The sequence below is a fragment of the Aspergillus affinis genome (assembly GCF_023601865.1).
Source record: "Aspergillus affinis strain CMG 70 chromosome Unknown NODE_6_length_556011_cov_87_064024, whole genome shotgun sequence".
NCBI lineage: Eukaryota > Fungi > Ascomycota > Eurotiomycetes > Eurotiales > Aspergillaceae > Aspergillus > Aspergillus affinis.
In genome coordinates, this window is record NW_026515787.1 from 328,764 (window position 1) to 341,226 (window position 12,463).

Here is a 12,463-nt window from a genome sequence, read left to right on the forward strand (position 1 = left end):
TATACTTGGGACGGTGGAACATTCGCAGGAGAAACCCAGCGCCAAGTCCAGTTGATGCACGTACGTACGTACTCCTACGATGGATCTCCCAGGAGGTACGGAGTAAGGTCAGTAAGATAAGCAGAGCAGCATGTCAGGTGAGGCCGCGAGATAAACCAGTCGGAAAGCCATCCGCCGCCGCCAAGTGGGAACGCGCCTCGCTCGCCAGAACGATTCTGCATCACTCGCCAAGGCGTACGGAGTAGTACCACCAAGGCCCCCTCTCGCCGGAGTCTGGACGTACTCGGTGTGGGAAACCGCAGAGAGAGTCAGGCTAGACTACTGAAGTGACGGACCCGAGACCGGTGCAGATCCGAAGGGGTCTTGGTCCCTGCGCGAAGCGTCCAATAGTTCGATGGAACTAGAGAGGCCGCAGGACTTGTCCGTGTGGGGGGGAAGAACATTGGGAAATTCAGAATGAAGCAACGTGATGCGGTGGGCAGAGGTGGTTGGTGTATCTTGAAAAGCCTCCCTCGCTGGTCAGAGAAGACTGGGTTATCTCTGTCCCGTGGGAGGATGCTCAGGTCCTTTTGGTTGATCTTGACCGACCGGGGATATTTCACTGGATCGGTGCGTGATCACGAGTATTCGCATTATGATCATTTCCTTCCGTGTTCAGAGTAAGTCAAGAAGTATGAAGAACGGAGTTAAACCGCCGCTCCGACAGTAAGGGAGAGGTAGAGAGAGTGCCGAGTCTCGGATCTCCGTGCGGTCAGCAGTCGATGATGCAGTGATGCTTCCACTTATCAATCACCTGGGATTGTTGAGTTTGGCTTCGATTATAATTAATTCGTGGAAATCTGTTGAGGATAAAAATAAAGGAATAGGCAAACGACCAAGCAAACGAAAAAAGAAAAAAGAATATATACATCCGAACAAGAAGCCGATCCTCATCTATATCTTATTCCCCCTTTCTTCCTCTTTCCGCCTCTTTTTTTTTTTGGGCGGGTTTCTTGCGTTATCGGACCTTTCTGCGTTTGCTCGGACTGACCGTGACAGCATCGACCATTGAACCATTCATTCATTCTTCTAATCCGTAATCTTCTTACTTTTGTCGGCCTCCCGATAAGTCCAGCGCTCCCACTTATCTCCATTCTCCAATCCCATCTCCAACTGTCGCCCACTTTCCCCGTTCCCACTATTCTTTTAGATCGTCTTATCCACAAACCCTCCGTTTTTCTCTTGGATTCTTTCCCTTCCCTTCTTCTTCTTCCTCCCCGCCTGCTCGCTATCGCGTTCTCGCTTTCCATTCCTTCCCCCGCAAAGCCTGAAATGGTTCACTCAACCGGTAACGAACGCGCTGTACACCTGACAAGGGAGGCTATTGAATTGGTTGATGCCGGCCATCGCGAGGTAGGTCCTTTTTTTTTTTTTGGTTTCCTTCGTATACATGTGACTCCCTTTCACGCCACGTCCCTTTCGTTTCTTTTTATCTTTCTCTTTCTGTGATCTTTTTTTTTCTCTCTTCTTTCTGAAGAGAATCGTTCTTTCTTCTCTTTGTTCATGACCGATCTAACGATTCTCCGCTTGTCGGAGGTCATGCACAGGCCGCTTCGCGAAATCTCCGAGAAGCTCTGTCTCTCGCCCCGGAAAACCCGACCGTCAAAGATGCATTCCTGAAAATCCAACAAGAGGAGGAAACCGGTCACCACTTGCTCGACCTCTGCCGTCGTTACGTCACCCGCGGCGAGGATGATGCCGGCAAGGACGCCGCCCTGTATCTTCGCACCGACGGTCTGAAGCCCCCCGAGGGCGTTGCGCTGGAATGTGCCAAACTCTTACTGGCCCAGCGCGCGCATGCCTTATCTTCGCGGCAGGATGAGATCATCGCCGGCCTGGTGCGTCAGAGCGCCACCGTGCGCCAATACTTCTCCGACCAGCTGCAGGTCTCGGTGACGACGTTTTTCGACGAAATCTACGATCGGGGCGATAATGCGGCGGTGTGTCTGGATACGGTGGTTTTGGACCACGGCGTCTGGCCGTCGGAGGAGACTCGGTTGCACTGCGAGCGGGAGCTCTTCCAGCTGTTCATCGCCAAGCTGATGGAGTCGGGACACGATCTCGACGGTCGGTCGCTTAAGGGCATCGCGCGATTGCTGGCTGTCGACGCAGAGAAACTGCAGGATCTGGTGGATGAAGAGGGCCTGGAGGTGATTCTGTCGTCGCTGGACAGTCGCCTACCGCTGGAGCTCCGAAGTCAAGCGACGCTAGCCACCGTGAAGTATCTGGAAGCTGCTGGGGAGACTGGAGAGAAGAGCTTCTCGCAGCTCATCTCCGCCAAAGTCAGCAAAGCCCGGAATGATGACATCGTCATCGCCTTCTCCGCCACAGCCGCCGTGTTCCCCGTCGTCCCCAACGTCGCCGCGTCTCTCTTCCTATCCGAAGGTTTCATGCCTGCCTTGACGCCCGCGGTCGCCCGGGAGGCTAAGCGTCGGAAATTGGAGGTCCCGCTGCTGGAACTGCTGAATACTGCGTGCATCAACAAATCGTGCCGGGAAGCCATTGCGAAGAATCTCTCGGACTGGCTCTCCCATACCTTGACGAATGGCGATGACCAGACTTCCGAGTTGGCGGCGGTGGTGTTGGCTAAGATCCGGACGTCCGACAAGGATGGGTCGGAGGCAAACGGTAAGGTCCAGGAGGAAGAAAGCACGGTTTTGGGGCTGGTTGATCGATTCAAGGGACTGATGTCGAGACACAAGGGTGAAAACATACAGAACGTGGTTGAGGGGTTGGCATACTCGTCCGTCAAACCTGACGTCAAGGAGCAACTGGCCTCAGACCCGGCTTTCCTGCGAGATCTCATCAGCACTCTGCAGAAGAACTTGTCCGATTCGTCGGTGCTATATGGAGGCCTGATGATTATCGTGAATCTCACGCAGTTCCTTCCGAACCTCTCCGAAGATCAGAAGAAGATGTCCCAGCTGAAGTCATACGCGGAGGCTTCTCCCAAAGTCCGGTCGGGCCCGGATCCGCTGGAAAGCGACGAGCACGTCGTGGCTCGCTGCAACGCCGTCGTCACCGCGGGCATCATGCCTCTTCTAGTGGACTGTGGAAAAACCGCGCTGCCCTCGATCCAGGGGCTGGTCAGCAAAATCCTGCTTTCCTTATCCCGGGACCGCAAGTCGCGAGGGACCCTAGCTCAGAGAGGAGCCATCAAGTTGTTACTTCAACTAGGAGCGCCCCGGCAAGGAAGCACCGGCGCCATCTCCAGCGAGGCCCTGGAGAACGGATCGCACGCACTGGCACGAATCCTGATCTCGGTCAACCCTTCTCACGTTTTCCCCTCCTCCGGCTTCCCTCAGGTGACCTCGGCTATTCGCCCGTTAGCATCCCTGCTGGTGTCGCCCGAATCCACCAGTCTCACAGCCGAGCAACCCCGCGATCTCCTGCCCGTGTTTGAGAGTCTGCTCGCCCTCACCAATCTGGCCTCGTACCCTGACGAAGCCGTGCCCGATGCCATTGTCCGCCAAGCGTGGCCGGTCGTGGAGGATCTGCTGCTCTCGAACAGCCCGCCCATCCAGCGCGCCGCCTGCGAACTGGTGTGCAATCTCATGACCTGCGAGGCTGGCATCGTCAAGTTCGCCGACGGTTCCAAGCGAGCGGCACAGCGTCTGCATATTCTCCTGGCTCTTACCGATGCCGACGACGCCGCGACTCGACGGGCCGCCGGGGGTGGACTCGCCATGTTGACCGAGTTCGACGCGGCCATCGCAGGCGTGGTCGACCGACCGCGGGGAGTTGAGCTGCTGCTGGGACTGTGTCAAGAAGACGACGAGAGCCTGGTGCATCGCGGCGTCGCCTGCTTGCGCAACCTGACCTGCATCGCCTCGGGCGACATCGGGCGGCGGGCCAAAGAGGCCGTGAAGAGCGCTGGCGCCGTAGAGACGCTCACAAACGTGCTTAAGAAGACCTCGAACACCACGATCCTGCAGACGGGTGTGGAAGCCTTGAAGCCGTTGGTCGAGTAGGGGATGATGGCTTTTCTTCCTTTCTTTTTTATATTATTCCCTTTGCTCTTCCCGATCTATTAGCGTTGTTTGAACTTTTTGGGACCCAGGATGGGATTCGTTCAGCCGGTGTTTATTGCTGTCTTCTGCTTCTTTTTATTTGCTTCTTTCTCTCGGCGTCTTTTCTATCGCTCAGATCGCTTACACTTTTTGTTTTCTATTCTACGATGGCGTCGTCGTATTGTTGAATTTGTTTATTCCGGATATTTTTTCCCTTTCTTCATTCTTAGGGGGTATACGATACAAGGGATACACGGGCTCATCTGCATAGAACATGACTAGCTACTAGTGTTGGATGAATAATATTGACGATGAATGAGATGCACATTTTCAATGGCCAATTCCGGGTGCAAAGTGAGGGGACGTCGACGTCAGAGGAAGCGGGGATGTTCGCCACCGGGATGCTCGGGTTGATCGATGGTCGACGATGGTTGGGGGAGCAGTAGCTGTGGCTTGACGGGGTGACATTATTTTATCTATATTATCTATGATCTGTACAGATGTACGAAATAGTCAACGGAGGTGCAGCACGCCTTGCAGTGGCCCCCGTCAGGTGACAGGGTCCCCCGTCCTCAGGCATTTCCCCGACATTCGTCCTCCCTACTCCGTCATACTCCGTACTTCCCACTATCTTGTACTCCACTACGCCGTACTGAGTACCCCGTATGTATAAAGTACAGGGTAGTGTTGTACGACGCACTCCACCGCTCTCCTTGAGAAGAGCCTCTCCAGACGCAAAGCGGTCGAGCATCCAATGATCTCCGCCGTGTAACCTCCGCCATCTCCTCCGTCCTGCATCTGGGCTAGACTTAACCCCCAACCGATCTAGATTGCTCGACTCCTCGACTCAACCGCGAAGGAAAAGGGAAAGGATTGACCGTTGCATGCGAGACCAGTCGAGTCGGAGCAGGACCTGAGTATCCGAGCCAACAATGCAGGCAGGATGACTCTACTGTCAGTCCAGAGTACCTTAGCGCCCACTCAGCTCGCACCCTTGGAGGGAGTGGACCAATCCCGCCGTGGAGTCCGTGATGATGAAGCCGAGTGGGATTAGAGTCGGGGGAGCTTGTGACCTCACGGATTGGGATTCTTATCTGGCTGAGTTTTTCCTCTCGATTCGTCTTATTCCCCCGCCCCCCCCCCTCCTTCTCTTCTTCAGTTTTATTGTTTGTTTTCTTTTTTCTTTTTTCTTTCCTCCTTCTACTCCTGGAACGATCGACCGCGGAATCCGCCCAGGTCGCGGACAAATCAGAGGGCGTCCGCCGTCCACGCCGAGCAGCGACTCGCCACCGGTCGGTCTCTCCCAACCAGTCACGAAATCCCCGGTGCAAAGGTGCATGGAAGATTGGAATGTGGAAACTGGAAGGTCTGTCGCCCTTCCTGCCTCTGTGGGCTCCACTCCAAACCTTCGTCAAAGTTCTACGGAGCACTCCGTACGGTCTACTTAGCTTCCTCCGTCTGCCTCCGCTACCTACCTTTGCTTTTTCTCCTGTCTTCTGTTCTTTTTTTGAGATTCCTTCTATCTGCACCTCTATCCCTTTCCCCTGCAGGTCCGATGACCCCCTTTCCCTTTTGGAGATCGTGATTCTCACCGCAATTTGCTCTTCCTTGTCCGTCGATCCTCGGGCTGCCACGTGCTGACGCTTTCCATTATTCTCTAGTTCTAGTTCCGAACTAAATTCCTCCCATTCCGCCCGTCCCCCGGTCACGGAGTAGTTTACATCACTGAACGCCCTACGATTCTCTTTTAGTGTCCTTTGCGCCACATTGGGGTGATTTTGAAATCCGAAACCAGAAAGAAAAATAGACCACCGTCGAACCGAGCACCCTTTGTTCTTGACCTCTGTCCCCTTCAATCAACACATGGCGCTGCTTTATTCGACTCTGCAATTGTCCGTTTCCTCTTCCGTCCCTCCAATTCGCCTACGCTCTTCCATTTAAATATTTCCTTCATCTATACTCTGTTCATAAATCGTCGCCGTGGTCACTGGAGACAATACGTTGCGACTCGCCGTACAATTCGAGAGAATCTTTCCCGTGATAAGGAAGCTGATACAGAGAAACGTCAACAAATACCCCATTAAAGTCGATCCTTTCCTGCAGATAAAGATTACTTGAGCCGTCAAGATGAAATTCGGCCGCAATTTACCCCGGAATGTCGTGCCCGAGTGGAGCGCGTCCTACATCAAGTACAAGGCCCTGAAAAAAGTTATCAAATCAGCGGCGGAGAATGTGAAGGCTGGTCATGATGCAGACCTCGCCGGTGAGCCTTGACTTTTGTTTTTGTTTTTCTGCGTGTCCGGCCCTAGGGCCTTCTTCCTGACTTGGTTTTCTTCTTTTCCCAGGATTCTTTCACTCCCTCGATCGAAATCTCGAGGATGTGGATTACTTCTACAATAAGAAATATTCGGATTTTGCGCGCCGTCTGAAGCTGTTGGATGAGCGGTATGGCCATTCTCTGGAAGTCGGCCACCGCCTGGACGCTGAGGAGGTGGAGGACCTGTTGGCTGCCTTGCTGGAGCTGCGCGGACAGCTGCGTAAATTACAGTGGTACGGCGAGGTCAACCGTCGGGGGTTCATCAAGATCACCAAGAAACTGGACAAGAAGGTGGGCTCTCATGCGCAGCAGACCTATATCGAGACCAAGGTGGACCCCGCCCCCTTTGCCTCAAATGCTCGGGTCTCCGAGTCTTTGAAGCGAATTAACGACTGGCTATCCGTGCTGGGTGAGCAAAAGATCAACGACGATGCCAGCTCCACCCACTCTTCGCTGTCTCTGAAGAGAGGTCCCGCTCGTCCCAATCTGAACCTGCCGGCCAGCTTACTGGTTGCGGTCGACGACGCCCTCCGCAAGGACGACACGCACGTGATGCTAGAATTGCTGGAGACGCTCAAGTCGGCTGCGGACGACAGCGGAGAGGGTATCTTCCCTAAAGTCCTCAAAAATCTCCTGCAGCGGTCTATCTACTACCGCGCTAGGTCCTGTATCTCGAACCTCCTGGGTCGGATTGACAGCCTTGCCGAGGAAGACGATATCAACAAGCGCAATTGCATTCACCGACTAGTGATCTCGATCGGTCGGGCGCAATCCACCACCGACTCGGAGCAGTCTGCTTCGATGGTGCTTGACTTCCCCTTGGAGACATCTAACTACATCACTCCCGCTGCCCTGCCGACCCTTCAACCCCCGCGCTCCGTGGTGAAGGAGGCGGATTTCCCGCAGCATCTCGAGCGCTCTGATCCGTCTGTGTCGCTTTTGCAGCATCTGCTGGATCAGCTCCAAAGCTCGCAGCGATCCGCTCTCCTGGCGAAGGACCTCGCTGGCCGAACGCCATTGCATTACGCCGCCCAGTACGGGTTCAAGATTGTCTGCGAGGTCATCATTGAGCACCTGCAAGATTGGGGTATGTTCGATGCCAGTGGAGGTATTGACGGGCCCTCGTGGCAAGATAATGACGGCTGGGCGCCTCTTCATTTGAGTGTAGTGGGCGGCCACCCCCTCACGACCCGGGCCCTCCTGGATGCCGAAAACCTGCCAGGACAGAAGGAGAAGAAGATCACAATCCGCAAGCGGGTGTCCCGATCAAGCGCGGTGCTTGCCCTGGCCACCAAGGCGAACTTTGTCGATATCGTCCAACTGTTGGTGGATGCCGGTGTGGATATCAACTACCAGGACGAACAGGGCGAAACCGCACTCCATGTGGCAGCCCGCTTCGGCCACCATGAGTGTGCCAAGATTCTATTGGATGGCAACCACGAGCAGAAGGCCAATACTGAACTCGCGGAACACACGTATTCCTGGACCCCGCTGTTCATTGCTTGCGTCGACGACGCGCTCGCAGTGGTGAACTTGCTGATTGAAGCCGGTGCCGAGTTGGAGAAACCCGATTCCTCTGGGTGGACAGCCAAGGAACATGCCGCGCTGCGAGGTCACCTTGCCGTCGCTCGGCGTCTTGCAGAAGTTACGCCTGAGCCGGAAGTCAACGAGGCCGAGCCGGTGATCCCCGTTCCCACGCGTTCTACCTCGCCGTCATCCTCTCACTCTCCCCCGCCATCCTCCCTGGCGGACCGGAGATCCAACATGCAGACCCCCGCCGGGAGTTCTAGTTCGCGAGGTTCTGAGCCTATTAAGTCTTTTGGACACCGGTATCTCACCGATGAAGCCATGATCCTGGTTAGTCTGGGGACGATGGATACCCGTAACCCCATTGCATCCGTCAATCTGGACCGTATTCCCATGGAAAATGCGCATTCGACGCAGCTGGACACAGCGCTGTCCCTCGTGGTTTCGGCCAGTGGAGCCCACGGAGAGCCCGAGGTTATTGATCTCCCTGTGCAAGACAACATTTCCACCGAACCCATGGTTTTCCACGCCGCAGACGCAGCCAAGGTTAGGCTGGTATTTGATCTGATTCCTACCTACGCTGGCTCGAAAGAGAAGGTCGTGGGACGTGGCGTTGCATTGCTGTCCAGTATCAAACCCACTGTTGGATCCCATCGCATCAACCTGAAGGGTGACTCGACGGTCCCTATCATCGCCGCCAACACGTTGGAAATCATCGGCACCGTCACCTTCAACTTCCTTATCATCACCCCTTTCCAGCACCCCAACATGTCCATTACTGGGGACCAAACGTATTGGAAGAGTATGAGCTCAACCATGGTAATCGGTCACCGCGGGCTGGGTAAGAACTTTGCCAACCATAACTCACTACAACTCGGAGAGAATACGATCCAGTCGTTCATTGCCGCGGCTAATCTGGGCGCATCCTACGTGGAATTCGATGTGCAACTGACCAAGGATCACGTCCCTGTGATCTACCATGATTTCCTCGTCAGCGAAACTGGAATAGATGCTCCCGTGCATACTTTGACTTTGGAACAATTCCTTCAGCTGGGTGACAGGGGGCAACCGGCCGACGTTTTGGGGAAGGACGTGAACACTCGCCAGCGCTCCATGTCCGTCGGCGGCTCCGAATACGACCCCTCGGAGTTGAACGAGAAGATCAAGCACACGCGTGACTTCAAGAAGAAGGGTTTCAAGGGGAATACCCGCGGTAATCACATTCAGGCGCCATTTGCCACGCTGGAGGAGCTATTTAAGAAGCTGCCCAAGTCCGTTGGGTTCAACATTGAATTGAGTGAGTTTCCACTACCCCCATAAAGGACGGTTACAAGACGATCTGACTGGGATCGCCAGAGTACCCCATGCTCTTTGAGAGCGAGGACGAAGAGATGGACACTTATGCGGTGGAATTGAATTCGTTTGTCGACACGGTTCTCCGCCTGGTTTACGATCTGGGACACGGCCGCAACATGATCTTCTCGAGTTTCAACCCGGATATTTGTCTTTTGCTGTCTTTCAAGCAGCCCTCCATCCCTGTCCTGTTCCTGACGGACTCCGGATCCACGCCGGCCGGTGATATTCGGGCCAGTAGCCTCCAAGAAGCCGTTCGGTTCGCCTCTCGATGGAACCTGCTTGGCGTTGTGACTCAAGCTGAGGCCTTGGTCCTCTGCCCTCGATTGGTGCGAGTGGTGAAGGAATCCGGTCTGGTTTGTGTTTCGTACGGAGCGATCAACAACAAACCTGCCAACGTCAAGGTATGTATTATTAATGCTGTGCTGCGTGTTGGTCCAAGCGATGCTAACAGTGCAAATAGCTCCAAGTTGCCGAGGGCATTGATGCCGTCATCGTGGACTCCGTTCTAGCCATTCGAAAGGGACTCACGGAGCATCAGAACAAGGATACCCCGGCCGTTACTCCTCAACCCAGTCCGCTCGCCCAGCCCACTTCCGATCCTATAAACCAGGCCTTGAAAATCCCAGTTCTAAATCAGGCTGATGTGCAGGATAACCACCTAAACATCAAATAGGAATAGATTTTGTAGAGATGGTATCATGTATCCTGAGACCTTCAACATTGGATCTCGCGACAGTGGGTACTTTTGTTGATTCATTGCAACACCCGACGTTCCTTTGTTTTGCTTGGCTTATGGTTATTTATTGATCACGTCTTTTGCTTGCGCACATGATATTCTAGCTACACTGGAGGATAGGTTTGAGTTTAGCTGATAGAGGCTGGTTTTAACAACTGGCAATGCTGTATAATGCAGATAATTGAATTGGTATCATCCATGGCGGTTCATCGTTTGAATTATAGATGACCATGTCGAGGACGGACGGTAAGATTCGAGTATAGCTCTGCCAGACTGCCGGAGAATCGAGACATTCACCGTGATGAGTTGGTTGATCGGGATTCTTGACTCCTCGGAAACCCGTAGGGCGTCATTTGGCGGACAGTTTCTGCCTGATTGCCCAGGCTGTAATCACGTGCACGGACGATCGTCAGTATAGCTTGCTCAAGCTTCACTCATCTTTTTCTTTCATGCCACATTATCCAGCCTCAGGATAAGCCACGAACGCAGCTGACTAGCTCTGGAAGCTAATCAAGTTCTCACGCAATCCCCTTTTCTATTCTCTCTCCACCCCCCAATTCCTGACCATGCAATGACATAACCAAGCTCTTGAATATTCCTCTCCGCATTCCGCATTCCGCATTCCGCCCTTCTTTATCTCCTTCCCTCCACCTCTTTTTGGATACATTCTCAAACTAGTCTACGATTTCCTCCTGTACCATTGATATAAATCTGGAGCAACAAGCAAGAGATAAACAAAAATGAACTCCGTCGACGCCACAGAGCACTACGGAACTAGTGCTCAAGGCAAGTCCCCCCTCCTCTCAAACATCTCTCTGTATACCAGAGACCCGAACCACCGACTAACACACTCTCCACCAGAACCCGCCCCCTCCCTCCTCACCGTGATCTTCGACACAAACCCGCACGCCTGGGCCCTACTCGAAAACGAACTCCCCCTCTCCAAAGCCATCGCCAACGTCCTCGTCTTCCTAAACGCCCACCTAGCATGCAACTACGCCAACGAAGTCGCCGTGGTCGCATCCCACAGCCAAAAAGCAACATGGCTCTATCCCCGCGAGAACCCGTCCTCCTCTAAGGACAAAGACGGGGACATCAGCATGGACAAAAACGGCAGCGACAGCAAGAAGAACGGAACCTCCGCCGGCCAAGTCAATAAATACCGACCTTTCCGCATCGTCGAAGAACAAGTCACCCGGAACCTACACGACTTGATGACTTCCACCTCCACTGCCGACATCAAATCCACCTCCGCGACCATGATGGCTGGCGCACTCACCCTGGCCCTCAGCCACATCAACCGCCGCAGCATCGCCTGGTCCGAAGCCCACGGCGGAGACACCTCGACCGCGGGGGATCCAAACAGCGGCAGCAGTACCACCGGGAACACAACAACCGACTCCTCAGAAGGGGGCCTCCAATCCCGTATCCTGATCATATCCGTCAGCGGGGCCTCCGACTCAGCGCACCAATACATTCCCATCATGAACGGGATCTTCGCGTGCCAACGACTACACATCCCCATCGACGTCTGCAAATTACGCGGCGACGCCGTGTTCCTACAACAAGCGTCCGACGCGACGCGGGGCGCATACATGTCCCTGACCTCCCCGCAAGGATTACTCCAGTACCTGATGATGGCGTTCCTGCCCGACCAGCGCTCGCGACGACATCTGGTTTTGCCGAGTCGAGTAGACGTGGACTTCCGGGCAGCGTGTTTCTGTCACCGGAAGGTCGTGGACGTCGGGTTCGTGTGCTCGATCTGTTTGAGTATTTTCTGTGAGCCGCCGGAGGGCGGCGCGTGTTTGACGTGTGGGACGCAGTTGGAGATGGGCGAGTATGGGAATAAGCCGGCGTTGATTGCGAGGAAGAAGGCGAAGAAGAAGAAGGTGAGAGGCGCGAATGCGCCGTCCGGATCTGCGACGGGGACGCCGACACCGACACCGACGCCGGGACCTTGATCTTGGGACTTGGACCTGGACCTGGACCTTGGCCCTTGCTTGGGTGGCTAAGGAAAGCTATCCAGCCGTACATACAAGGAAGCTATAGCACGGGGGGTGATCATGGTACATCATCTTTGATGTCAGACGGCTATCCGCCTATACGCCTTATTTGAGGGAAAGTCGCAACATCGTCGTTGGGACTCAGCAGGCCAAACGCTTCTACACGATTACGGAAGGAGTATATCGACTCAAGGAGACTTATCTATTGGTATCCTAGGTTCATAAAACGATGTGGACCGGGCCACTAACTACCGCCTTGACCTCTCCCAAGTCACTATTGACATCCCATTTTGTACATCCACCTCTTATCTGATTCGGAGAGAGACCGGACCCATCTGAGGAAGCGATGCAACTCAGCCATATTGATTGTCAAAGGCTGGTTGCGCTGAATAGACGTGATTTCGTGAATCGTCCTCGATCCCTGGCACAGAGACAATTAGAATCGGACTGCCCATTGAGAAGTTGGTCATAGGGT

The 12,463-nt window shown here is 54.2% G+C and overlaps 3 protein-coding genes across 3 annotated transcripts; all 3 read left to right on the forward strand.

Annotated features, from left to right (window-relative positions):
- Positions 1–1,311: 1,311 nt before the first annotated feature.
- KD926_009642 (UNC45-central domain-containing protein) lies at positions 1,312–4,010 on the forward strand (the record flags this gene model as incomplete). Its single annotated transcript, XM_053095674.1, has 2 exons — positions 1,312–1,392; positions 1,587–4,010. The coding sequence occupies 2 exons, from the start codon at positions 1,312–1,314 to the stop codon at positions 4,008–4,010; spliced, it is 2,505 nt and encodes an 834-aa protein (XP_052960209.1).
- A 2,166-nt stretch (positions 4,011–6,176) lies between these two features.
- Positions 6,177–9,922, forward strand: KD926_009643 (glycerophosphocholine phosphodiesterase; the record flags this gene model as incomplete). Its single annotated transcript, XM_053095675.1, has 4 exons — positions 6,177–6,312; positions 6,395–9,190; positions 9,250–9,650; positions 9,710–9,922. 4 exons carry the CDS (start codon positions 6,177–6,179, stop codon positions 9,920–9,922), a joined length of 3,546 nt encoding a protein of 1,181 aa, XP_052960210.1.
- Positions 9,923–10,725: 803 nt separating this feature from the next.
- Positions 10,726–11,946, forward strand: KD926_009644 (TFIIH/NER complex subunit TFB4; the record flags this gene model as incomplete). Its single annotated transcript, XM_053095676.1, has 1 exon — positions 10,726–11,946. One exon carries the CDS (start codon positions 10,726–10,728, stop codon positions 11,944–11,946), a length of 1,221 nt encoding a protein of 406 aa, XP_052960211.1.
- Between the last annotated feature and the right edge of the window lie 517 nt (positions 11,947–12,463).